General features: G+C 31.2%; 2 protein-coding genes across 2 annotated transcripts; both read right to left on the bottom strand.

Moving 5' to 3' along the window:
- Nucleotides 1-335: 335 nt before the first annotated feature.
- LOC140435806 (uncharacterized) lies at nucleotides 336-8,232 on the bottom strand. The gene is made up of 2 exons (XM_072524523.1): nucleotides 7,976-8,232; nucleotides 336-650 (listed from the first exon to the last, which is right to left on the bottom strand). The coding sequence occupies exons 1-2, from the start codon at nucleotides 8,134-8,136 to the stop codon at nucleotides 434-436; spliced, it is 378 nt and encodes a 125-aa protein (XP_072380624.1). The 5' UTR covers nucleotides 8,137-8,232; the 3' UTR covers nucleotides 336-433.
- Nucleotides 8,233-16,739: 8,507 nt separating this feature from the next.
- LOC140435807 (uncharacterized) lies at nucleotides 16,740-20,059 on the bottom strand. Its single transcript, XM_072524524.1, has 2 exons — nucleotides 19,753-20,059; nucleotides 16,740-17,056 (listed from the first exon to the last, which is right to left on the bottom strand). Exons 1-2 carry the CDS (start codon nucleotides 19,908-19,910, stop codon nucleotides 16,840-16,842), a joined length of 375 nt encoding a protein of 124 aa, XP_072380625.1. The 5' UTR covers nucleotides 19,911-20,059; the 3' UTR covers nucleotides 16,740-16,839.
- Nucleotides 20,060-27,387: the final 7,328 nt, after the last annotated feature.

Below are 27,387 nucleotides of genomic sequence, written 5' to 3' on the forward strand. Positions count from 1 at the left end.
TTTAAATTTTGACTTACGTTCAACATTGTAACACTTAAATAGTTACTTTTATTAAGTTGTTTACTTGTATTGTAGCATATCTTTAAAGATGGCATTGTAAGCTGAATGCGCTCAGCTTATAATTAAAATAGTTTACAAACTTTTAAAATATTCTTCTTTTCAAATCAATTATTTTTTTTAATGTGTTTGTACCCCCTTGTATATTATCTACTCTATTATTTATGAATAATAATATTTGTTATCAGAAAATTAACTTTTTCTTACTTAATATTATCAAAGTTAACTTTATTTTTCTTTACGATGTAAAAATGGTTTTTAGAATGATTAAATAATAATTAAAAATAGGAAATAATTTATTTTTCACGTTTTACAAAATATACAAATGAACACATGAGTACTTTAAAATAGACATTTATACGTCGAGTTACATTATTTACCAACCATGACCGTAGCCTCCTAAAGAGTATCCACTACCATAGCCGCCGTAGCCATGTCCTAGACCATAACCGTGTCCTAATCCATCGCCATATCCTAAATCTGCGCTATATCCGTGACCAAGTCCATAAGAAGATACTAGGGGAGCACTGTGGTAACTCACTGCAGGTGCCACGTACGTTTTGATGGCTGGTGAATGGTAGTCAATACGGGAACTAAAACAATGGTTTGTGCATTTAAAAAATGGCTAGAAAACATGTACATAAAAAATAAGCTTTGTAAGTAAAAGTAAAGGATACATTACAAAAACGATAAAAAGAATTTCATCGATATTTTTTAAATTATGTTGGTGTAAAATAGATATCAAATTTATGAATTCCAAAGACTAATGCTAAATAATAAAACTGTACAACTAGTAACTATAGGAGTAAGACAAGTTTATTGTGGATATGCGAATGTTCAATATTCTTTACAAAAAAAATCTAAAAACTACTGTGATGGTCTCTTTTCCGAAGGTAATATCAAATTAGGAATTAGTAATTTTATCTGTGTACACTGAACCCTCGAGTTCCCCTATAATTATCGCGTGAGTGGACGCGTGGTGCAAATATGCTACCAGCAACAAATTAAAGTTCTAGAACTGTTTAAATGGCTTATAAGTAAATAAAGTTTTAGGAAATTGTTTTAAATATTTATTAAACGTATATTTTACATAGCAAACAAATAAACAAACACTGTAAACATAAAAAGTTGGTCACTTTCATCAGTTTACACTAAATTGGTTTTACAACGGTGACAGGTAATCGTAGTTTCACTGTGCTCTTGACAGACAAAATGATCACATTTGTCACACAATTGTGACGTAAATTTATTTTTCTGTCTTCCACATATGGCGCAACGTCCCTGCTTTTTTTTTTGTACATCATGTTTTTGTGCCTCTTCTTTAGGTTTGTAAGTCGTTAAAAATAACTGAATATCTGAAGGTGACGACGACATTTTAGACCTTTTCTCTAAGTGAGATTTCATAAGTTGAAATGATAAATTTTTAATAAAAATTCTTCTTGGCCTCTTTGCGTTGTTTTGGTTAGTGTTATATAAAATCTGGGTATTTATTCCAGCAACATTGAAAAGAGCATAAAATAATGCTAAGGGCCACCTTCTGGTGTTTCGCGAAAGAGAATATCCCCCACATAATTGGTCGACTGTATCGACGCCACCCTTGGTCTTATTGTAGTCAAGAATTATCTCGGGCTTTCCAGTTTTTTCGTCAGTTTTTCCATCATCATGCATAGTAGAAAGTAATACTACAGATTTTGACTTTTTCGGAACGTAAGACACCATACACACCTCTTTTTGAAAACCATGGCACGAAGATCCAATTGCAAGATCCAATTGCACGATCTTTGTGGGGCAAAAATTCAGGGGTTATTTCTATACAAGAATACAATTTTTATTATAAAACAGCAATAAGAAGAACTTTAAGTCTACGAATAAAATTAAGTATCACTGGAAGCTCTTCCTAATTTTGAACTGTTACAAAAGCTATAAAAAAGAGTCAGAAAAGGTTACAAACAAAACAAAACCAACACAAGCATATTTATAATACTATTCATACCCACTATTAGTATTTTTTGTTTATTTACATGTAAAACGTCTACACAACCAAACTTATAATCATGTTAGTTTAGGAGCCACGGGCGAGTGCTAAGTATGCACTTTTGTATCACCTCGGTACCTTGACGTTTTTTGTTTTTTTGTGCGTAGATTCGATTTTTCGAGGGTATTAAGTTAAAAACCAGTCAGATAATTTGTTATTAATAATTTAATTATTCAAATGATTGTATCTCCTAATCTATTTGAGATTGTATCTCCTAATCTATTTCATTTTTACCAAAATGAAAATTATTTTCCATTTGATAAAATAAACCAAATCGCGTTTGGACAACTTTGATCAGATTGATAGAATCGGAGTTATATTTCGTGTGAAAAAATTGTAAAATAGGCAATCGATTGGCTTTTCCAAGTATAACTTAGCCTTCACACGGGCTATTAACTTTTAAAACCACCTTATTTTAAAGTTATTTGTTTCAGCTAAAAAAACTTTGCAAAGTTAGTTTATCTTCATTAATAAAAAAAATTAAAAAAAAACTAAATCTTAAAAATTTTACTAAAAAGTTACGAATTAATTTGTTTATCAGAGATTTATAGCTTAAATACAATTAAGCTATAAAATTTGAAAATATTGCTAATGGAAGTTATAGAACAACTCAAAACAAACATTTTAAGCTTTTGTAAATGTTTAAATGTTAATTTTTGACCAAAATATGGAACTTTTAATAACGAGCTCTGTCACACGGTCAACTCGCAGCGAATAAAAACCAATACATACTTTAAATCCATGATGTAGATTCAGAGATACGTATTACTTTAGCAATATAAATAAAAAAGTTATAGCAGTTTATAGTTTAAATTTTCGTTAAAAAGTATTGGATTAATTTGTTTATACGAGTGTTAAATAAAATTAAGCCGTAAACATTGGTAGTTTGATTAATGGAAATTATAGAACAACTCAAAATAAACATTTTAAGCTTTGGTAAATGTTTCTATGTTAATTTTTTGCCGAGATATTGAAAATTGTTTTACGCGCACCCGCATTCTCTGTGAGCTGAAGATTTGTGCCTCAGAGCGCGTTGTTAAAAGTTCCATATCTTGGATAAAAATTAACATAGAAACATTTATCAAAACTTAAAATGTTCATTATGAGTTTTTCTATAACTTACATTAGCCAGATTTTCAAAGTTTATCGCTTAATTTTGTTTAAATCTCTTATAAACTAATTAATTCGCAACTTTTCAGTAAAATTTTTAATGTGTAATCTTTACAACTTTTTTTATTAATAAAGATAAAGTAATTTTGCAAAGTTCTTTTTAAAGCTGAAATACTTACCTTTAAAATGAGGGGGCTTTAAAAGTTAATAGAATGTATGAAAGCTGAGTTATACTTGGAAAAGCCCATGAAATTCCTATTTTGCTTTTATTTTTTCATGAAATTTATTATAACTCTGGTTCTAATAATCAGATCAAAGTTTACCAAATGCCATTTTATTTATGTTTAGAAGATACAATCACTTAAATAATTAAATTATAAATAACAAATTGTCTGACGGGTTTTCAGCCTGGTACTCTAAAAAAATGGAATCTACACAAAAAACATAAAATGACGTCAAGGTACCGAGGGGACATAAAAGTAAATACCCAACCCCCACTCCCGGCACCTAGACTATGTATCTTAAAACAAACATGTGCAAAGGAGAAAGATTATTGTTCTTGTAGAGCAAGGATTGTCTCAGAGGGACATAGCTGCATTGATAGGCGTAACACAGGTTGTTGTGTCAAAAACCTATACTAGGTATCGGGAATTAGAAACGCTTAAGAATGGACCTTACTTTGCAGCTTAGAATCCGAATGATCAGATGTTACGTTTTTTCTGTCTTACTGTATGGCTGTGAAAGTTGGACAATAGACTCTGAAATAGAAAAATAATAGATGCCTTTGAGATGTATATATACAGACGAATGTTGAGAATTCCATGGGTACAAAGAGTTACTAATGTTGAGGTACTTCGTCGCATGTGTAAACAAAAAGAATTACTAAGAATATTCAAAGAGAGGAAAATGCAATACTTGGGTCATGTGTTGAGAGGCGAAAGATACGAATTACTTCAAGTTATCCTGGAAGGAAAAGTACAGGGCAAAAGATTAGTAGGAAGACGCCAGAACTCGTGGCTGAAAGACCTGAGGAGATGGTTCGACCGCTCATCAGCAGAAATCTTTCACGCAGCAGTTTCCAAAACTACAATTGCCATTTGGATCGCCAACCTTCGAAAGAAGACGGCGCCATGAGAAGAAGAAGAATGGACTAAGACAAAGTGGCCAAAAACTGTCAACGGCTCGCCACGTTCATTTCATTGTCCAAGTAACTAGAGGCCCAACAATTTCTCCCTCGCAGCTTTAAATGCAGCATTTAAAAGCTACAGGTATTAGTGTTTTAGTTCAAACGATAATAAAAAGAGTTGGTGGCCAAGGAAATATAGCCGAAGATGGTTACAGGTTCTTGAGTTATCCAGACAGCATCCTGTCTGCCTAAATTTATTTCTTCTATTTTAACACCAGAACTGCAAAAATCGAAATTTGCAAAATGTGCTAGTTTAAGACGAAACCAAGATTTGTGCAAAATTTAATGACCGACGAATTCGTATACTTAGAGGATAAGAATGACAAGCAAGAACGGGAACTACCTAATCTGTTCGCGTATAATAAGGTAGGAAGTCTCATATTCTGGGGAGGCATTATGATGGGTGAACAAACTCCTGTAGTTTCCATCCCACCCACTTTATCAGCTTGCATGCTTCAGAATATTGTTTAGAGACTTCCTTAAAACAGAAGATATCACTGTTTTGGAGTGGCCTGCTTGCTCATCTGACCTTAACCCTGTAGAAGATTTGTAGGATATCATTAAAAGAAGCATATACATCCAAAAAAGTTGAATGTGTTGATCAAAATTGTCCAAAATGAGCTTAAAGGCCCATTTTTCATAGACACAAACTTGACTATTTTCAAGTATTTAGATTAAAAAAAAAATTGATCTTGCACTTCAACAGAATGGCTAGTTACCACACAATTTTTGGTTTCAACAAGATAGAGCGCTTACCCAGGATTATCGACAGCTTAGAACTTTTTTGAATGCGAATTTTTCAAATCAATGCACTGGACAAAGAGGATTAATATGTTAGCCTGCTCATTCTCTGGACCTTAATACGCTAGATTTTTTTGAGGTTATCTTAAATTACGTGTTTATATTGACCGATCCACATTATTTATGAATGGAAACTAATAGGTGGAGAAGACTTAAAAATAATGTCTCACGAATTTAATACAGTAACTATGCTAATATAAAAACTTGATATTTATATTAGGAATGACAAGTTCTTTTAAAATCTGAAAAAAAACAGTTCTTCCCATTTCAATTAAATGAGTTGAGAGTATTTCCGTTGAAACAGAAAAGAGAGTAGTAACAAAATATGGCGTTAGATAAATTTTGAGATAGAATGCGTTAATATTCAAAAAATTTGTTGAACAGTTTAAAGAAACTATGTTTAAATTTTAACTACAGGTCGAATGATATGAATTTCAGTACAAATGCGTTTTTCCAGTTCGTAAATAGTATTGATTTGAATTTAATATTTAAATTTATCATTTTATTATTAATTGTTACTAAATACAAAACAAAAATGTATGTTTTTAATACTAAACTCTTTTTAATATTTTGAATACTAAACTACTAAACTTAGCAAATACTAACAGAAACAGGAATTAATAACCCAGATCTGAAAATAATTAGAAATCTTTCCTGGAATCAGACAGCAAATCTCAGAGTTGAAGGTGAACACACTGATTATGTGAAAATCATGCGTGGAGTGAGCCAAGGCTGTATTTTGTCTCCTCTAATCTTCAATCTGTACTCTGAAAGAATATTTATCGAAGCTTTGCACGAAACTGAAAAAATAATTCTACTAGATGGTTACCGGCTAAACAACATCAGATAGATATGCAGATGACACAATGGATTCGATATAAACGTTAAGAAGACAAAGCTTATGATAATTAGCAAGAAAAGGATAACAGAAGGTCAACTCTACGTCAACCAATCCCCTGTAGAAAGAGTGACGCACTACAACTACCTCGGCACCATAATAAATGAAGAATGGACCAACAGCCAGGAGATTAAAGCACGCATGGAAAAGCTAGATCTACCTTCAATCGGATAGGGGCCTTCTTCAAGATTCACAACCTCTCCCTTAATACAAAACTAAGAATGCTGCGATGCTACGTCTTCTCTGTCCTTTTTTATGTCGTTGAATCGTTGACTTTGAACGAAGATATGTGCAGAAAACTGGAAGCATTTGAGATGTAGCTATATCGGAAAATGCTTAAGATCCCGTGGACTGACCGAGTCACAAATGAGGAGGTCCTCAGAAGAATGAATAAGAACAGAGAGGTACTGACCACCATCAAATCTCGCAAGTTACAGTTCTTCGGACATATTATGCGAAATGAATCCAGATAGGCTCTCCTTCAAGCCATCCTGCAAGGAAATATATTTGGAAAACGAGGTCCAGGAAGAAGAAGAACATCTTGGTTAAAGAACCTCAGAATCTGGTTCAATACATCATCTGTGCAGCATTTCCGCGCTGCTGCAGATAAGATAAAGATCAAGAAAAAAAAAAATGTTTTTAATGTTTGTTGCTAAACCGTCGTTTTTGCTTGCTTCTTCTAAGGTCTTTACCAAATTCTAAGTATTTCCACGCTAATGGATGTTATTCTTAATCATTTAGTTGGTAGGTTGTATGTACCTATTTTCGGTGTGGTGGACTGATTTTGTTACAAATAAACATTTATTGATAGTCCATACAGTTGTATCCGATTGTAATGCAAACAGTTATCAAAAGACATACCTGAAGACACTCGTACATTCCAATATTTGTTTCAAGTCTTTTTGTTATGACTATCTACATTTCCAGTTATATACTACTTTATCATACTTTCGCATATTTAGTAAATTAACGCTTCTCAAGCACTAAATCTAAAAGGAGTTTTGTAAATACTGTCTTCTAGTTTTAGAGTATTCCTCATTTACATTTTATAATAACCTGGACAACTTTGACATCATAATTTTTAGTTCTGCTGCAAAGACCACGTTACATATACACTTTTATCGAACACAAAAATAAGAAATGCAGCTTTTATAAAAATAAAACAACAATAATATATTCAAATTAAATAATAAATACGAAAAGTGGAAAGGATATATACAACGTAGACACTTTTAAAGGAAGGAAAAATAAACTAATAGGATTCGGAAAACTGGGAACTAAAAAAAATCATTACTACTTTAATATTGACTATAATAAAATTATAACTCGTAACATGAATGTTGAAAAAGAACTATGTATACAAAAGACCTAGATTAGTCGTCGGGATTAGTAACTTGAATTCTTCATAATTAAAAATTAAAAACTAAATTTGTAATTTATCCAAAGATAAGAAAAATAAGCAAAACTTAAAATTTTTAAAACTTACAAATAAATCAAATCACAATTTTGCTTAAAATAAATATATATGTCATAACAATTTATAAGTACAAATAATCAAAAGAGATAAGATAAAAATGAATAAAAGCTAAAAGGATAAAAGAATGGGACTAACTGAGATTGAGGAAAACTTCAACAGCTGTGAAAAATAATACACAAATAGAAAAAATTTAAAGAAGATAAAAAAATGACCAAAATTAATAATTCATTGAAATTGCCTTCCAAAGTATTAAAAAAGGTATAAGAATATTGTCTATACCAAAAATATTTTGTGGAATTAAAAATCAAATTTCGTTAAATATCAAAAATATTTTCAAATTTTATAGAAGTTAGATAAGAATTAAGTAGTAATAAATTTTGGTATATGTTTAGGACAAATATAAAAATTCACCTGTAACTTGTAGCTGGAGCTAACCCATAATGACCTCCATAACCTCCATATCCCCCATATCCTCCGTATCCGCCATATCCACTGTATCCCCCGTAACCTAAACCGCCTGGTTTAGCATAAGCTATCGACACTACAGCACAAACTACTAACAATTTAAACATTTTGAATCAGTTTCTAAAAGTCTATTTAAAATATTAAATAATATTTTGTTGTGCTGTTGAACAACTCGTTGGATCTATAATCCTCAAGTAAACTGTTTATAACTTTTATAGTAAATCTTGAGCACCTTGTTTTTCTGTGTTTGCGCAAGACTTCCTTCTTGTGTCGAACATTATTGCGATATTATGAGACCTTTGTTATGAGAGATTTGTTTTTTTGTATTTACAATAATAATATCTGTTACAGTTGAGTGATTAACAAACCTCGAATTTTAAGTATATGGAATAAATTTTTAAGATTAACCTTTTTTGTTTAGGTGTATGTTCTAATAAAAAATTATAATATCATTTTTAAGATTAAATTCTTTTATAAAAACATAACTAATTTTCATTTATAACGTTTTTTAAAGCACAAATGAATTTAGCTTAACTGAAACTCGAATTAGTCCAGTAACTCGGGCGGAAAATAGGACCTTACTCCTCCCAACTCTGTCGGATTGATAAAAATTTGGATTTTAGATTGTCTCTTTTGTCAAAAGTTATATATGGACAATGTGTGCTTTTTGTTTTTAAGGGATTAAAACTACACCAAATTGTAAAAAATAAGAAAACACGTATTTAAGCGTTTTATTCATTAAAATCTTATTGAATTAAATAAAATAAACATATTTAATAATAATTTGTACTAATACAAATGTTCAACCCTTAGACGTTACTGCTAATGACGTAAATAAGGTTAAAACATAATTTCTTACAATGTAAAATGCTTAGATTATGAACTAAAATCAATAACAATTCATTCATCGCATGTGAAATGATGTTTTATTGGTTTCAAGCTTTTAACACCTAGAAAGCATTCCTTTTTGCAAAAAATATTGAAATGTCTATTTATAGTTTAAAATATTATATAGTTCATCCCTTGCTTATGAAACGATAATTTCTTTGGTTTAAACCTTCAACTAAAGACTCTTACAACGTTAAAAATAAATAAAAATTTGTTCTTTGATTATGAAAGATTATTTCTTTGGTTGCAACTTATTTAACCCTTAGAAACCATATGCTAATAAAAGTACAAAGCACTTAAAATTATTTATTGATGACAAGATATTTATCTACATGCCTACTTTAGTTAGGTGAGAGCTCTAAAATACTTACGTTTTTCACGCTTCTAAATTATCTCCCAAAAAGTATCATTGTTTTTTTTTTTCAATAAGTCAGTTAATTTTCAAGCTCTTTTGAAATATATGTATATGCTTATTTTAAAGTTATTTTCATGAACTATAAAAAACTTAAATGCCATATCCTCCGAAAAATGAATCCGTTTCTTACAATTTAAATTTGGATACATTGATCTAAATATTAAAAAAATGTCTTCATTCACCGACCACATCCTACTTTGTATTGTATCTAGAATAACTTGTAAAAATTAAATTCATTCTTCGTTTATAGGCTTTATTTTTCAACATACTTTTCGATCAAATGCATATTTTTTGGTTATTCATGAAAAACCGGTAAAAACCGTGACTTTTTTCAATGAAAATTCGCTGTTTCAACCATAAATAGCTCTTGACTAAAAAAAAACAGTATTGACTTTTAAAAAAACTTTATAGAACAACAGTAGCTTATAATTTAATCTTCTATCGATTTTTGTGATTATTAAAAAAAAAATATATTCACCTCAAAAAGGGGTGGCAACCACCCACAAACTCACTAAATTTCAAGTGAATGGGTTTAGTCCGACAAAATTAGGAGGTGAATAGCCCGAGTGACTGGAGTAAACAAAATACTGCTAAATGTCTATGTTTTCTTATAAAGTTTTCATCATTCAGCTATCTAACTTGTGTGTTTCTTCTCTCCAATTGTTTAAACATTTTCTATTATTGAGTCATTTGATCACCTTTTCGTTAAGTTTAAATAACAGCAGATCAAATAAAAATAATTTCAAGTTTCAGATTAATAAAATTATATCAATAAGATTGAAATCATTTTATTATTTTGCCATGATTGACTAATATATAGAGAAGGCGAAAAGGTAGGGTTCGTTCGAAAAAATATTACCACGTCATTTTTTGCATAACACTTTCATGATATACCATAAAAAATTTCAAAATTTCGCCCAAACAAAAAGTTGTTCAAATTTGTTTAAACAATTTTTAAAACAAATTGTAACAATAAATGTTTTGGACCTGGATAAAAACTTTCATTATTAACAGAAAAAGTCTGTTGTAAATTTTCTCCAAAGTTGATTTCAAAGCTCAAAAATAAAAGTATAAAATATTATTTTTGAAATCATCAAGTGCCTAAATTTAAGTTCAAGCTATTTCCTGTTAGTTTCCTTCAAAAATTCTGGGCTTATTTTATTTTAAAATACTGTTTTTTAATTGTGAATGAAGCGTGTATAGCACGGCAGCTGCTCATTTGTACAATGAGAATTCAAACCGGCAAAAATGTGTGCCATAGATCTTGCTTCTCTCTAGAAGATTATTTATCCTACAATCAATCATGTTCATCTTACTATATGAGGCCCCAGTGTGGCATGAGTTTCTTAACAAAGCGAAATATAAAGACATGCATCTTATGACACAAAGGAAACCGTTGATTAGGGTATGCAGCGCGTACAGGACCGTATCAACCATTGCCTTACAGGTAGTGGCCGATGCTGTGTCTGGCCAATGAGAGGGTTCTCCCATTGGTTGCAGTTGCAAGTCTGCCTAAACGAAGGCCCTTATCCCAGATGTAGTAAGCTAGAACCTTGTTATTTTTCATTTTTTTTATTACATCTATTATTTCTTCTTCTGTTGGTGCATATAGGTCTACATCAGCCTCTCTGACTAATCTTAGCACTTCTATTTCGTAACGTTGACTTTGTTTTTTCAACAGTTCTCGAAATATTCTTTCCATCGTTTTAGCACTACTTTTTGTTTCCTATTATCATCTACTGTTGATCAATATTTTAAGCCTAGTTTTATTATTTGTTTCATTAGCCTCTGACAGTCTTTACCATACTATCTTTTTTGGCAAGGTTCTTTGGTCATCCCTACTACTTTTTTTTGCAGCTGATAACTTCTTTTAACTTAATCTTATGTTTCGATATTTATGACCTGATTTTAATTTTTTTTGTTACATTGCTAAATTATGTTTTCTATTTTTGTTTCATGTCTCTTTTCATCATTAGAAGCCAATACTTATATTTGAAGCATATTTGATATTTTTTTTCACCTTTCTCTGTTTCATTGGCGTTAATTTTTTGTTTATATTTAATTAGGACAAGGTGTTAATCGGAATTGCTATTTGCTCCTTTGTGACTTCTCACATTGGAAATGTCTAAGGCATGTCTTGCTTCTATTAAGACGTGGTCAATCTGATTTCTAGTTTTCATATCTGGAGAAACCCATATTTCTTTGTGGATATTTTTGTGTGGAAATTTTGTACTATTTTTTTGTCTGCGAAATCTATAATTCTTTGCCAGTTGTCGTTACTTATTTCATGCAGGCTATGTATACCTATTGTTTCCTGATATAATTCCTCTCTTCCTATTTTTGCGTTTAAATCTTCTAAAATTATTTGAACGCTATAATTGTTTCTCTTTTAATTTTATTTAATGTTAATTTATATATTGTTAATATAAAAATTTTTCTTTTCTTCTGCTTCTTTGTCCTCTGCAGGAGCGTGCACGTTAATGATATTTATATCAAAGAATGTTCCTTTTATTTTTAGAATAGCGACCCTTTCGTTATTTTTAATAAAACTTTTTACCGCGTGCTTTTATCTTTCACTTATTATAAAATTCATTCCATGTTGCCCATTTTGTGACTTACAGTGACATATAAGGTATTCTCTGCATTCCCAGATGTCATTGTTCTTCCATATTATTTATTGCAATGCTAAAATATCTATTATATAAATTGATCAATAAGGTTTTGTATTTGTGCTATTTCTCCTAACGTTCTCATATTCAATGTTCCAATTAGAATTTTTCCACTTTACTTATTTTCTTCTTCCTATTGTACTTATTCATATTTTTATTTGTTTTATCCTGTTTACTAGTTTCTGCAGTACATTCACTTTTTTCGTCACCAGTGTGGCCCTTTTCTAACAGCGTTATTTGTTGTACTTTTCTTTCTAGCGGTAATTTGGCTAAAGCTTGGAAATTCTCTGATGTGCTTTCAGCGATCAACTGATAATGACGGTCATGTTCAATACTCTTAACTCTATTATTGCTCTGATTTTTCCAGGCATTAAAATTATGAGAAATTATGCATTGATTTATTATTGCAGTTTGATCGTTTTTCTGGCCTACATTTATAACTCTATTATGTTTTTCTTGTCCCCAAGATTAAAGTCAACATTAATATTAAAATCAAAATTAAAATTATCAAAAGTTCTTATAAAAAAAAATCATCTATAAAATTCTCTTAAATAACTATAACTATTTTTACCCTCAATGCGGACGCCGTCGCCATAATTCTGAATCACGTTAACATTATTTTTAACTCGTTATTGTTATCATTGTGTATGCTGCCAGCGGTGTCCGCATCGATAGTAAGTATTTCTTTCTGTCTTCAGTTTCGGCAATGTCCTCTTTCATTGCTGTTTTCATTTTATTTTCTTCTTCTTGTTTCTACGTCCAACTTGCTTTCGTTATTTCTTTTTTGAGTGCGCTGTTTTCATTATTTTCGTCGTTCTTTCTCGTTGTTCTTTCTCGTTGTTCTTTCTGTAGTAGTGTCCATTGACAACTCTTCCTCCGAGAGGAATCTATTACCGTATTTACTAACTTTCTATCTTCTTTTTCATATCTTTTGTTATTATAGTTTCCTGTTGTTGTAATAAAGTTTGCAGTTGACTCGTGAATAATTTGCCATTTAGAAGCAATTTTTTAAAACGAATACCTGCATTTTGTGCGAAGGTCATTGCAAAAGCTGAGCATTCTCGACAAGGGAAAATGACGAGCATAATCAGTCCTATGAAAAGGAATATAAAAGAGTGCAGCGTGTCAAGTTCTATGTATTGTGTTTAAGTGTACATTGGCTAATAACAAGGGACAATTATTAAAGTTGTTTAGAATTGTAAACAAAAATAACATATCAGATCTCAACCTGCGGTTCTTCAATGTAGCAATGTTACATTGAGACATAATTATAGAATAATCTATGAAATAATTTTCAGTATTCAGAGAGCAATACAATAATTTGAATATAATAGGTGGGAGATCATGACTGTTACGATAAATAAAACCAAGATTACGAAATCCTGTTTCCTTAATTTTAAGAAAATGGCTTCTAAATGTCAATGCACAATCCAATAATACATCCAAATCTCTAATCTCAGTAACTGAATCCAAGAGTACATCATTAAGAGCATATCTATTAACTATTAAATTATTTATGCGACCAAATGAAATACAAGAACATTTAGTTGGATTTAAGCTTAAACCATTTTGTTTTGACCATAAACATATATTATTTACAACATCTTGCAGGAGATCTCTATCCGGTTTATCATGTATACAACGAAATAACTTAAGATCACCAGCAAATAACAGAAAGTGTGAGTTTTTGATAGCCTTACCAATATCGTTAATAAACAAGGGATAAAAATGAGACCCTTGTGGTACACCAGAATAACAATGAAATTCTTTTGAAATATAATTGTTAATACAAACTTGCTGTGTACGTCCCATCAGAAAATTTTAATCCAATTAACAATTGGGTCACCAAAGCCAGATGCATGAAGTTTGTGGACCAAAAGATTGTGATTAACCTGGTCAAATGCCTTTGGGAAATCAGTGTGAATGCTGTCGACCTGAATTTTATTCTCAAATACACCCAACAAGTATTGTTGGTAATTGACAAGGTTTGTTACTTTTGACTTCCCGTTAGAAAATCCATGTTGTTCATCAATAATTATGTTTCTGCAAGCCCAGGTGAGATTTATCGATACAAATTTATCAAAAAGTTTCGGGATTGCTGATTGAATAGTTATATTTCTATAATTGTTAATACACTCACTATTGCCAAATTTATAGATAGGTGTAAGAAAACTATTTTTCCAATATTGTGGAAATACATATGACGATAATGATATATTGAAAATTTGTTGTAAAGGTTTACAAAGGGAAAAATACAGTTCTTAATAAGTGCTGCAGATATACCACCAGGCCCTGAAGAATAGGTAGTTTTTAAACTCATAATCCCCTCTAAAAAATCAGTCAGACTAAACTTCAGAATCTGGAAATCCACACTATAGTCCAATTTAAAATTAGGTTTAACATACTCACTATCATTATATGTACCTAACAAATAACTGGCAAATAGATTGACTATTTCTTCACCATTCTGAGCTATTACATCCCCACCTTTATTAGACATTACAATTAGGATAAGCACTAGACCCACGTGTACTACTAAACTACCTCCAAAAAGAGTGAGGATTACTTGAAAGATTTGCTTGAATATTCTATAAATAGTTTTTATACCATACTGCTTGTAATGAATTACATCTTTCCCTTAACAGCGAAAATTCCTCATATAAGTTACCTGATGCTTTAAAATTCCTGTGAGGTGTAAGCCATGTTTCAATAATAATAATAACATCATAACTAGAGAGACTCACAGCATGTCTGAAATTCTGAAGTTTAGTGCACATACCACTAACATCTTGAAAATATAAGCTCAATGACTTCAAATTATTCTCACCCTGTGTTTTTCTGAATTCTAACTCCTGATAAACGGCCTTCACTCTCTTACGCTGTAAAGGGGTAAGATCAGCTCCAATGCGCAAATTAGAACTTATTAAAGATCTACGTTGTTTTAAATATGAAACAACTATTGCTGAATCATTAAATGCGACTTTAAGAGTTCTTGGTTTATCTGTTAGTCGACCAAGACGAAAAGCTTTAAAGGTGCTGTTTGTTACACCTATGTATTTTATTGAGAATTCCTTGGACCTCATTTCTATCGTGTTCAGCACGATGTTAGATTCACTGGAATGGTTTTCAGGTACAATATATATAATAATATTTTTGGCTCTCCGGGTCCTGTCCTGTATCTCCCCAAAAACTGCATCGCTACCTTTGCCATCTGCACAATTTTGAATGTTATCATTTCCAGCACTACTTACTGATTTGTTGCTAGTGGTAGATTCTTTATTCATTTTAAGATCTTTTATTAATCTTCATAGATTGTTTCAAAACTTGCTTTTAAACTTTTCATCTCCACACTTATCTTACCAATTTCCTTCTCTAATTCAATAATATTCTGGGTGCTGGCAATTTTCACTTCACTTAAAGTGTTTTCAAGCGCACTGATACGATTGTTTAGGTTTAGGGCGTTCATTATCCCAGGTACACAATCCTTACACAAGTAAGGCATGATTCTGGTAGCTAATAATAAACATCTTATCTCCGTTGAACTAATTCCAGAACAGCTCCTGCACATTACTCTCTTGCAAAAATCACATGAGTAACCAAACACTTCACCAGAGTTCTTAGGCTCTTTAAAAATGCAGTTTACAGAATATTTAAAACATTTGGCTTGCAATTTAAGGTTAGTTTTAGATACTTTCCAATTTACTAGTAAATTTGAAAATGTACACCAAAATTTTTTAATTTTCAGGCAATTTACTATAATTATTATATAATAGTATAGCACAAACAATTTATAAATAACAATTTACAAAAAATATTAAAATTTTAGAACACCAAGTAAACAATGTACATAACCTTTTTTCTTCTTCGAAACCATATTTGATTATGATAATTTCTGATATGTTTAATTTGCGATTCGTCTTCATTTTCGATCCCTTCTATTCCTTGGACGATCAGATTCTGTTTTCCTACTTCTCTTTATAATACTTCCCTTTCTTTCAGATTTGAAGTTCTTGATTTATTTTTAAATCTGTTTTCTTCTGTTAGTTTTGCCATCTTTTTAGTAATTGTGTCGATTTCGTCTTCCATTCTCATATTTTTTTTTACTGTTTTGAACAAAAACGTTACTTACAATATAAAAAGTGAATGTATTTAAATTGATTCTACACACTACAAACATTTACTTTAATTTTAAATAATAATTTAATAATGTTGAACTTGTCCCTTTATTATATGAATGAAATTATATTCTTCTTTGGATCTATAGGTATAGCGACTGATAAATCTTCAATTGAAATATAAAATGTACATACCCAAATTCACAATTTTTTCGAGTGAGCACTTTTAAACCTACTTGCTTGTAACAGATTGACCACACACCCCCATAAAATGATAAATAGAAAAGAATAATTTATTGTCATGTTATACAATTTATAAAAGTAGTCACATGAATAATTTGAATGCAAATAAAATACATGGGACATTGTGAAATTATATTATAATAAGAGTAACAATACATATACAAAAGACTAAATAAATGAACTAGATAATTAGAAAAATAAAACACACTCATGAAATTCTCTTTGTTGGAATATGTTTTATTTTGTTTAGTTTTATTCTTCGTCGTATAATGACTGCCTACGTTTTAATATTAAAACGAAATATAGTATACATTCCTAAAACGTTATTATTTCATAAGCTCCTGTTATCAAAAGTCTTTTTTAGAATAATAAAATAAAAATAAAAATTAAAAAAGTAATTTATTTTTTACGTTTTACAAACTATATAAATAAACACATAAATAAATTGTATTCATCCATTTTGTTATAAACTTAAATTAACTACCAGCCATGACCGCCTCCTCCTAAAGAATATCCATTGTCGTATCCTCCATAACCATGTCCCAAACCATAACCATGACCTAAGCCATTACCGTATTCTAAGCCTGCATCATATCCATGACCAACTCCGTGAGAAGAGACTAGGGGAGCACTGTGGTAGCTCACTGCAGGTGCCACATAGGTTTTAATGGCTGGTGAAGGGTAGTCGACACGGGAGCTAACAAAATTAACATAATCTATAAAATACTAAACTATTTGTTAATTAATTACTAGTATTAATTAATTGTATTTAATATTCCTATCTACATTATAATACTGGATAGAGAAGTTGAGTAAAAAAATTAATGCTGTTAATGCGACAGAAACTAAATATAGATTATGAATTGTAGTCAACTTAAAACATGAGTGAAAGAACATGGTAAAGAATGGAAAACATAAACACATTATACATCAACCAGCACAAAAGACAATTGGCATTGAAAAAAGATAAAGAAGAATATAAGAGAGACTGAAAAAAAAAGAAAAAAGTAAATGAAAATAAGAAAAGAGAAAACATAGAAAGGGAAATTCGTGAACTAGAAGAATTAAACAACGCCATGGAAACTAAAACATTCTTTTAAAAATTGAACAAGAGTAGAAATATTTACCCACTTAAAGTTGGAAGTATGCTCACACAACAGCGGAAAATACTAAAGCGATAAACATATTTCTCTAAGGAAAAATTTGAAGAAAATAGCGATTAATAAAATGACGAATTAAACTGGATCATCAAAACAAAAGAGAAACAAACCCACCCAAAATAGCTGAAGTGAAAGCAGCTGTCAAAAAACAATAAGGTGCCTGGATCAGAAAATATTAGTGCAAAACTGATTAAAGATGGAGGGAACTCAGTATTGAGCGCAATGCAAGAACTTATACTGAGCATATGGAAGAATAAACAACTTTTCCTGAAATGGAACCTTGGAATAATCGTGCCATTACACAAAAAAGAGAACAACTCTCAAGTGACAATTATCAAGCAATAACGTTGCTAAATACGGAATATAAAATACTGTCCAATATTATATACGAGCAACTAAGAACGTATGTGGAAAAGTTGACTTAAAATACTGAGACTTACAAACACTAAAAGGATACCAACGCAACTGGTTACGATTAGCAAAGAAACAGAGTGCAAAGAAAGATCAGAATCCAAAATGAATTAACAGATGATCTCTAGTAAGAAAAAGAATCTTATTGAACATTACCTTAAAAAAAATTATAAGAGAATCAACAGTCAACTCCAGGGGAACGATAACAAAAAGTGTACTAATACTAGCATTTGAAAATCTCGTTGAAATTATACCTAGAAGCAAAAGGGATGTGACAGAATCATTAAATCTAATGGAAAAAGCGGCATAAAATAACGGTCTAAAAATCAATGAAGCCAAAACAAAATATATGAGCGTTAGTAGGTCAAACTTACTGAGCTCTTTTCAGAGTATAAATGTAGGCAACTATAACTTCGAGAACGTAAAAATTTTTACATATCTAGCCTTGTTAGTCACTTTAGAGAATTATATTAATCAAGAAATCGAAAGGACAGTTTTCAAATAAAACATTTAATGTAATAAAATGTAAAATTTGGATATTGAGCAGACCAGTCCTAACATATGGATCAGAAACGTACAATGCATACAAAGAAGCAGATATCAGCACGTTTATCAAAATTGGAAGGTTTGGATGGATCACATAAAACGAATGTAGGAATATTTATTGCACAAGAAAATCATAATGTAGGTACCAATATAAAGAAGACCAAGAAGATCCGGGCTTAGATATTTGGAGCAGATAGAACAAGACATGAGCATATAAAATGGCGGAAGATCTTAGAACAGGCCAAGACCCACAAAGAGTTGTCGTACTACTGATGATAAATAGATCAGTAATAAATAAACGAGGATATTAAAACTTTAACGAGTTTATGGAGTTGCTAAAGAAAAGTAAACAGAAAAAACTATATGAAGTTTTATCACTCTAAATTTTGAGAAATATCGCTGCTAGAAAAATAGCTTCCTACTTTATAAGTCATCTTTGACATAACCGAAAAAAGATGCAATTAAAAAGCAAATATTATAACATAAGAAGAAAGGACAAAACTATAACTAAATAGTTCATACAATGTAAGAAATGTTGTATAGAGATATCATAGAAGTATCCACCAACGTATTCTATAATATATATCAGAGATCACCGTTGGGAAACATGTATGTGCAAGGGAAATCTAATACTCTAGGAGCCAGAGTATGCACTTTAATGTCTTCTCGGTACCTTAACATTGTTTTATCTTTTTTGTTGCGTGAGATTCGATTTTTCCAAGGTACCAGGTCGAAAACCTGTCAGATAATTTGTAATTAACAATTTAATTGTTTAAATTATTGTATCTCCTAAACTATTACAGACATTCGATTTTACCAAAATAAAAATTGTTCTTTTTGGAAAAAAAAGTGAACAAAATGACCTGTAGTTAACTTTGATCAGATGGTTCGACCCGGAGTTATAACAAATTTCGTGAAAACCAATTGCAAAAGAGGCATTTGATGGAGCTTTTCCAAGTATAACTTAAAAGTGCATACTTAACTCCCCCTGGCTCCTAGATTAAAAAGTTTTAGAAAACTTTATTTGTAAAACAGTGAGATAATCAAATAAATATTTTTGAGAGATGGATCTTTTAATATTCAATGAAAATAAATTAAAGTGAAATCTGTTAAAATAACCATGAATAATTGATACGACTTAAATTGTAGATGTCTACATTTTAAATAGTGAACTATAAGTGTGTAGAGTTTATAATAGAAAATGATATGTAAACTAAATAAGCAAACAGAATATCATATTTAAAACGAATATTATACTTAAAATTTTAAAATTTACCTGTAACTAGTAGCTGGAGCTAGTCCATAATGGCCGTATCCTCCATATCCTCCGTGTCCACCAAATCCTCCGTGTCCACTATATCCTCCGTCCAGCAAACCGCCTGGTTTAGCATAAGACATTGACATTACAGTACAAAGTACAAACAATTTAAACATTTTGTAAAAATAATTAAAATATTTTATAAAATATTCACAATTGTATTGTTAAAACAACTTGTTGAATAATAAATGTGAATCTGAAGTAAACCGTGTTAAACTTTTATACTAATTCTTGAGAACCTTGTTTCTCTGTATTGCATAAGAATTCGTTCTTGTACCACACAATATTGCGATATTATAAGACTTTTGTTGTACGGGATATGTTTTTTCCCTCTCTGAATGAAATAGATTTCAAATTAATATAATGATCAAAGTTTTTGATTTGTTTTATATCAAGTTTTACAAAAAAACTAATAGTGCAAGATTATTATTTTCAAGTTCGAATTTAATAAGAATATTAACAATTTTTTGTCAAATTCAATCACAAAATTCTCAGTCATTTTATTTGCTATGTTTATTCTTTTTCTGTCTCCACATGATTTAGTATCTAGATGATTGAGATTTTAATCGATTTTTGCTCATTTCTAGTTTACATCACAACAGATACAATATAAAAGAAATATAACTCACATTAATTAACAAAATAGTTAATTTTTTTTTATTAATGGAAGGGTTTTATTTTGCTGGTAAATATAGGGCGTATATATACTCCTCAACAATAAAAGTCAACATTACTGGATCAAATTGCATACTCCAAAAGTTTACTTAAAAAGAAAATTCTATTGTCATCAGTTAATTCGTATTATGTTATAGTTCAAGAGAGCAAATAAATAGAAACAATTTTGTGCATAAAAAAAAATTAATTTTATACGTTATACCTTGTCAATTTTTTTTTATTTTATTAAATTTTATTTTACTTTGTACACCCATTTTAATTCCTTTTTTACTAATCATAATTATTTGTGCAAACTTCCAATTAATCGGTATAATTAATAGTAGGCTAATCTTATGATACTATTATATATCATTGTTAGTAGGACAATTGCTTTTCTCGGTAATTTTTTTAATATTAGCCCAGTAATCATGTCGAAGCCTGGTGCTTTGTAGTTATTGCATCTAGAAATTTGTTCTTTCACATTATTAGGAGTAAAGCGTTTGATTGGTAGCATCATTGGGCATGGAGTATCTAAGAAGTTTTTAACTTGTTCTTCGTTATTATTGTTATTAAGTTCAGGTGCACCAAAAACGTGTGAGAGATGTTCAGCAAAGATTGATGCCTTTTCTTGTTCAGTTTTTCCCCAGCTTCCATCGGCTTTCCTTAGAGGGGGTATGTGCTGTATAGGTCTCTTGAATGATTTCGTTGCTTTCCAGATGCTGTGGTCTTCTTTTGACAGGCTGTTGATGAATAGTTCAAATGTATCATTCCTCGCGTCTTGTAGAGCAGTTTTAAGTTGCCATGTTAATCTATTGTATTCATTTTTATCTATAGGATTACGACTTTTTTGCCATATGCGCCTGGCTCTTCTTTTTTGTGCAACAAGACGTTTTATATATACGGGTATGTTGGTGTCACTTGGTTATTTGTCATTCTGAGGGGGTGTAGCTATTTCAGCGGCTGCATGTATAGTTTGGGTGAAAAGAAGCACAGCATTATCGATATCGTCTGGTTGCTTTAATCTTATATTTAAATTTAAATTTTCATTTATGTAAGACTCGAATACATTCCAGTTGATCTTTGATATTGTCAACTTAGGGATATTCGGACGTTTTATAATTTGCGTAGATATTGTGACAATTATGGGAGTATGGTCGGTGAACAGACCCCAGGATGCTTGTATGTCAAAATAATTTAAGGCCATGCTATGGAGGATAAAGAAGTCGAGTAGATCTGAGATTTTGTTTGGATATGATGGCCAGTAGGTGGGTTGCCCTGTAGATAAGTAAGAGCTGTTTGTGTTAGCTATGGCTTGTCTGAGATTTTTTCCCTTTGTCGTACATAGTCTCGACCCCCAGTCTGTATGCTTGGCATTCCAGTCACCCCCAATTACGAATTTGTTTGATAGATGTTTGAAAAAGTCTTCATATTCTGCTGTGGTGATATTATGCCTTGGAGGGCTGTACATTGCCGCAATGTCAAAAGACCATGGTTGAGAACTGATATAGATTACTGCAGCTTGTATGTTTTCCGTCTGATACATTATTTCCTTATAGTGTGGTATAGTGTTACGCACAGCGCCACCGTGTGCTGTTCCATCAGGATGGTTGGTGTTATAAATAGAATAATGAGGGATCTTGAACATCGTTCTGTCAGTGAAATGGGTTTCCGATATGAGTAGAACATCAATTTTGTTATGTTTGAGGAAGTTAGTAACTTCTGTGTTATGGTTGCCTAGGCCATTGGTATTCCATTGTGCAATTCGAAGTGACTTGAGTTCTATTACTGAATTTATTTATAACTGTGGAAAGCATGTTTAAGATCACGCTATTTTGATTTATTAGTTGTGAAAACATAGCTTTGAATTCGTTAAGGAAACTCTTCATCATCTCTCCAATGTCACTGTTTGTATTACTTATATGTGTTCCACCTGTTATTTGAGCGTAAGTTGCATGATTTTGGTTGTATTAGTTCGTATTTTTATGGACATTATTTACATTTTTTCCACCCGTTGCTTGTGTGTAAGTCGCGTGATTTTGAATGCTTAAGTTCGGATTATTCTGTACTGTATTTCTGTTATATTGCAGTTGATTGTTCGCTGGAATGTGCGATGATACTCCTCTTGCTCTGTTTCTACTGCTAATTAACTCTTTATATACCATGCATCCTTTGTAATTTGCGGTGTGTGCTCCATTGCAGAGACCACATATGGCAGGTGTGTCTCTAGGTTTTTTACAATAGGCTGACATATGGTTGTCTCCATATTTGACACAGTGATAAGGTCTATTACAGTATGTCTTAGAGTGTCCATACAATTGGCATCTGGTACACTGGATAATATTATTCTTTTTATACGGTGGCTCAATAACTATTTTCGCGTTGTTTATAAATTGAATTTAATATTTTTTTTTTATTATTTCGATTAGGATCTATATCCACGTAGAACATCATTAGAGGGTCCTTACTTACTCTGTGTTTTATATTTACAATATTGCGTACTAAATGCCCATGTTTTTCTATTTCGCTTTTTATTATATTAATGGGCACTGTATGATGTAGATTACGAATTATAATTCTGTATGCTCTATCCTCTTTCATTTGGTACGTATGATGCACAATTTTTTTGCTGTTTAAGTGTCTTACCAGTTTTCGATATATTTCTGAGTCCCGGAAATTTATTTTTATTGTGTTGTTTTTTAATGCTGTACAATAGAATTTCTCTGTTTTTGTTACTTTCGATAGGTTATTAACCATTTTATTCTATTCAGTAACACCATATATAAAAATTGGTGGGGGTTTAGAGGTTGCTGGAGTTTCGTTGATATTTTCTGTACTGTTATTGTTGTTGTTTCGTTTTCATTTTGTAGAATCTGAAATTTATTGCTGGTTACTACCGTGTCTTCGTTTTCTGTTGGTGTCAAAGGATTAATTTTGCGTTTTTTGTTACTATGTTGTATAGTTTGCCATTCGTGGATGTCCGATGACTCAATGTCGCTGATTTCCTCTGAAGATTCTTTACTTTGTAATGTACGTGTCATCTCAATCGAATCATAAGCTTCATTTTGAGGTGTAGATAATGTGGGATTTATTTTAGGATTGTATTGACAGTTTGAGGAAGACTGTGATAGTACTTGGTTAGGAACATAATATATTGTTGTTGGTGGGTTGTTTAAAATTTGTGATGAATTTGGTTGTAAATTTTGTGGAAAAAGGACATTTGGGCATTCTGGTTGAATTTGCTGTTGAATTAGCAGTATAAAAAGGAACACTCACCGATAAATCTGGTGGGTCACTCATTTGAATTGTAAAAACTGTATATTTTAATTTTTAAATAGTTTATAAACAGTATATCCACTTGATACACGATAATAACGGTAAAAACGAGGCAGGAGCCCGTTTTTAATCACCACTATAAACTTTCTCCTAATTCGTATCGATGTTTACAGGTCGAAAGTCAAATGAATACTATTTTAATTCCTATAAATATTTTTTCACGAAATTATTTTGTTATGATAAAACCACCAACAAACCTTTTTATAAATTTATCGCTTTAATACTTCATGTAATATCCCTTTATCTATTACCCTAACAGTTCTCTCTAATTTTGACCATACAAGGTACTTGTATGGTACTAATACTATACAGTGATGAGTGCCTTAAAAACTGGCAAAATAACGCAAAAGATAGAAAACATAATCCCTTGTGAAATAAAAAGAGATGAAAGTAGTAGAGGTGGGAAATTATCGATTCAAACCTCTAATTTACATTAAATTACATTAGGACTATCGATAGTTTCCCACCTTTAGACGTTAGCTTATGAGCTAGTCGACTTCAGTCACAGAATACTCCATCCCAACAATGTTGGGATGGAGTATTCTCGGCTTCAGTCATAATATTACAAGTATGACGTCGAACATTTACATTTTTTATGTAAATGTTCGTATGAAAAAATTCTGTGTTGACGAATACAGAATAACAAGCTATGATAATTCTGTATTGAGAAGAGCGTATGTGACGTCTGAAATCATAGTTTATTATTGATTAATATTTTAATTTTGGATAAAAAAATACTCCTACTTGCCTGGTTCTTTCTTTGGACGTTTTGATCTGTGGTTCAGAGGAATATCATCAGAATTCCCATTCACTTGTATTTTATATATACCTGCAATATCTGTTTTTATTCCTTCTGTACCAATAATATTATCATCAATGTCTTCTACATCGGAAATTTCACCTGTTTTCGGCGGCACATAAACCACATCAAGTGAATCAGCATTTTCACAGTCTGAGTCTTCTTCTAACAAAGCCATTAACTCTTTAGTAATTAGTGCCCTCTTCATTTCCTATTTCGAGAATTTACAAAAAAACATGCACTGAATTTATAAACAAAAACATGCACTACTACTACTATATACACGCATTCATATGATAATAATTTAGCCTCATTTCAACTTATATGGAATATAAAACAAATAAACACAAGGAAACTTTTAAACTGATTTAAGTCAAGAAAAAAGCAAATATAATAGTATTGACTATTGACGAGATCGTAATTTCAGATGGTTTAGTCCACGAAAAAAAATATAATATGGTTTCGGCCAAAGGTGCGTATACGAATCCATCGTATAAACATGGAATTATAGACCTTATTTTTAAAGTATGAATGAATAAATTTTTAGAATAATAAAAATTTCAAGGTCAAAAAACTGTCAAAGTGTTTAGACGCATTTCAAAGTTTCTCTTAAAAATTTAAATATTTAAACTATTATTTCTTTAGTTCTGAACGTGTAAATAGTGAATAATATTAAAATCAAAATCCTGTTTAAAGTTAAATGTGACAGTGTACTGAAAATCGTAGAATTCTGTGAGTACAAAACTGCATTATTAATAACCTTAAAATCAGAAGTTTAAAAGGCAAAATATTTTATCGATTTCAATTCAACTTATCGATTATTGACAACAACTTTTTGCTGGTTCTTGCTACTAACAAGTAATTAGGCTGGGCTGCTGTTTAATTTTATTAAGTGGCCAAGTCCGGCTTTAGATCCTCTGTGCCAATGTACGTAAATTCTCAGCGGGAAGATGGATGAACCGGAATCAGCTGCTACCTCACGAAATATACCCACTACGTCACATATATCTTACTCCAATGCATTAAATAGTTTCAAATATCCTTCAAAAGACCAAGGTATTATACTTTCAACCATACAAGGAATAAAAGTTTTCGAATATATAAAAGCTGTTGGATCAATAGTACAGCCCAAAAATGTTGTTTGGGCATCCAAAATATCAAACAACCGCATCTGCATCTACCTCTCCTCTAAATATGTAGTTGATCAATTTCTTAGCTCCCACAAATATATAAATATTGATGGTAACCAGATTGAAGTAAGAAGACTTATAACCCCCGCCCAGAGACTCATCATATCTAATGTATGTCCTACTATACCTAATAGCTTAATTGAAGAGCACTTAAAAACTATGGGTATAAAATCCGCCTCCAATATGACGTTTCTACGAGTAGGCATGCAAGACTCAGAATACAGCCACGTACTCAGCTTTAGGAGGCAAATGTTCATAAGTCCTTTAGAAAATGCATCAATTCCTGACTCATTTCTAATCTCATTCGACAATACATCATATCGACTATACATTTCCATAGATGGTTTAAACTGCTCCAGATGCAAGATTGTCGGACATCAAGATTCTGACTGTCCTTCTTTATCATCATCAAGCAACTCAATTAATCAAATGGAAACTGACCACCACGTGAATATACATAACTCTACCAATGAAAAATATAATCAGCTACCAGATCAACCACGAAACCAATACCAAGAAGATACCGAAACATTAATGGAACCAGAACCCAATACCATACAAAATCACGCATCAGCTACAAAAGACCAAACCACTTCCTCACAAACAAACAATGAATTACAAATCTTGAATCAACCAAAAATATTCCAAGATAATTCCTTAGTAATTGAAAGCGATAGAAAAAGCACTAAAATTACTCCTGCAACTAAAAGACAAATATCCTCTCCTGAAATTCTTGAAAATGACCTACCTCCTCCCGATACTCAAAAACCTAAGAAAAAGCCTAAAACCCAAGAAGATATTTCAATTATTCTAAATCAAATTAAAGAAAAAATTGAAAATAGAAACCCTTCCTTTACACTTACTTTTCATGAAATATGTGATTTTCTGGCAAATTCCCTTCACTCAAAACATCCTGAAGTCATTGTTAAAAATTATTCAAATGAAAGCCAAGAAATAAAAGAAATTTTAAACTTTATATATTCCCAAATACAAAATAAAACTTTAAAAAACAATATCACCAGATTGAAGAAGAAACTGCTTTTCAACAGTCCTTCTTCTACTGACGAAACTGACCAAGAATCAAGTTCTCAACAATAAATAGTTAACACATAAAGAGTTAATGGCCAGCACATTCATATTACAGTGGAACCCCAACGGTTATTTTACACATATAGAATCCATTAAGCTTCTTATACACGAATATCTTCCTTTAGTCATATGCCTAGAAGAGACCCATTTCAAGCACCAAAGTGTGACATTAAAAAATTATGTTCCTTTTATAAGAAACCGAGTTGCAGATCACTCAAGCGGCGGAACAGCAATTTTTGTAAGGGATGACATAGAGTCAACTGAAATACAACTACAAACAAATCTCGAAATAGTTGCAGTGTCAGTCACCCACAAAATGAAAATCAATATTTGCAATGTATACTTACCTCATCCTACTGATTTAGACATAACTGAACTAAGCAATGTTTTAAACCAAATTCCACACCCAAAAATAATATTAGGCGATTTTAACTGTCACAACAGTACTTGGGGAAGTAACAAAACCGACAAATGTGGCAATCTCCTAAATAATCTCATTGATAATTTAAATTTAGTCTTACTAAACAC

The sequence above is a fragment of the Diabrotica undecimpunctata genome, chromosome 3 (assembly GCF_040954645.1).
Source record: "Diabrotica undecimpunctata isolate CICGRU chromosome 3, icDiaUnde3, whole genome shotgun sequence".
Lineage (NCBI taxonomy): Eukaryota > Metazoa > Arthropoda > Insecta > Coleoptera > Chrysomelidae > Diabrotica > Diabrotica undecimpunctata.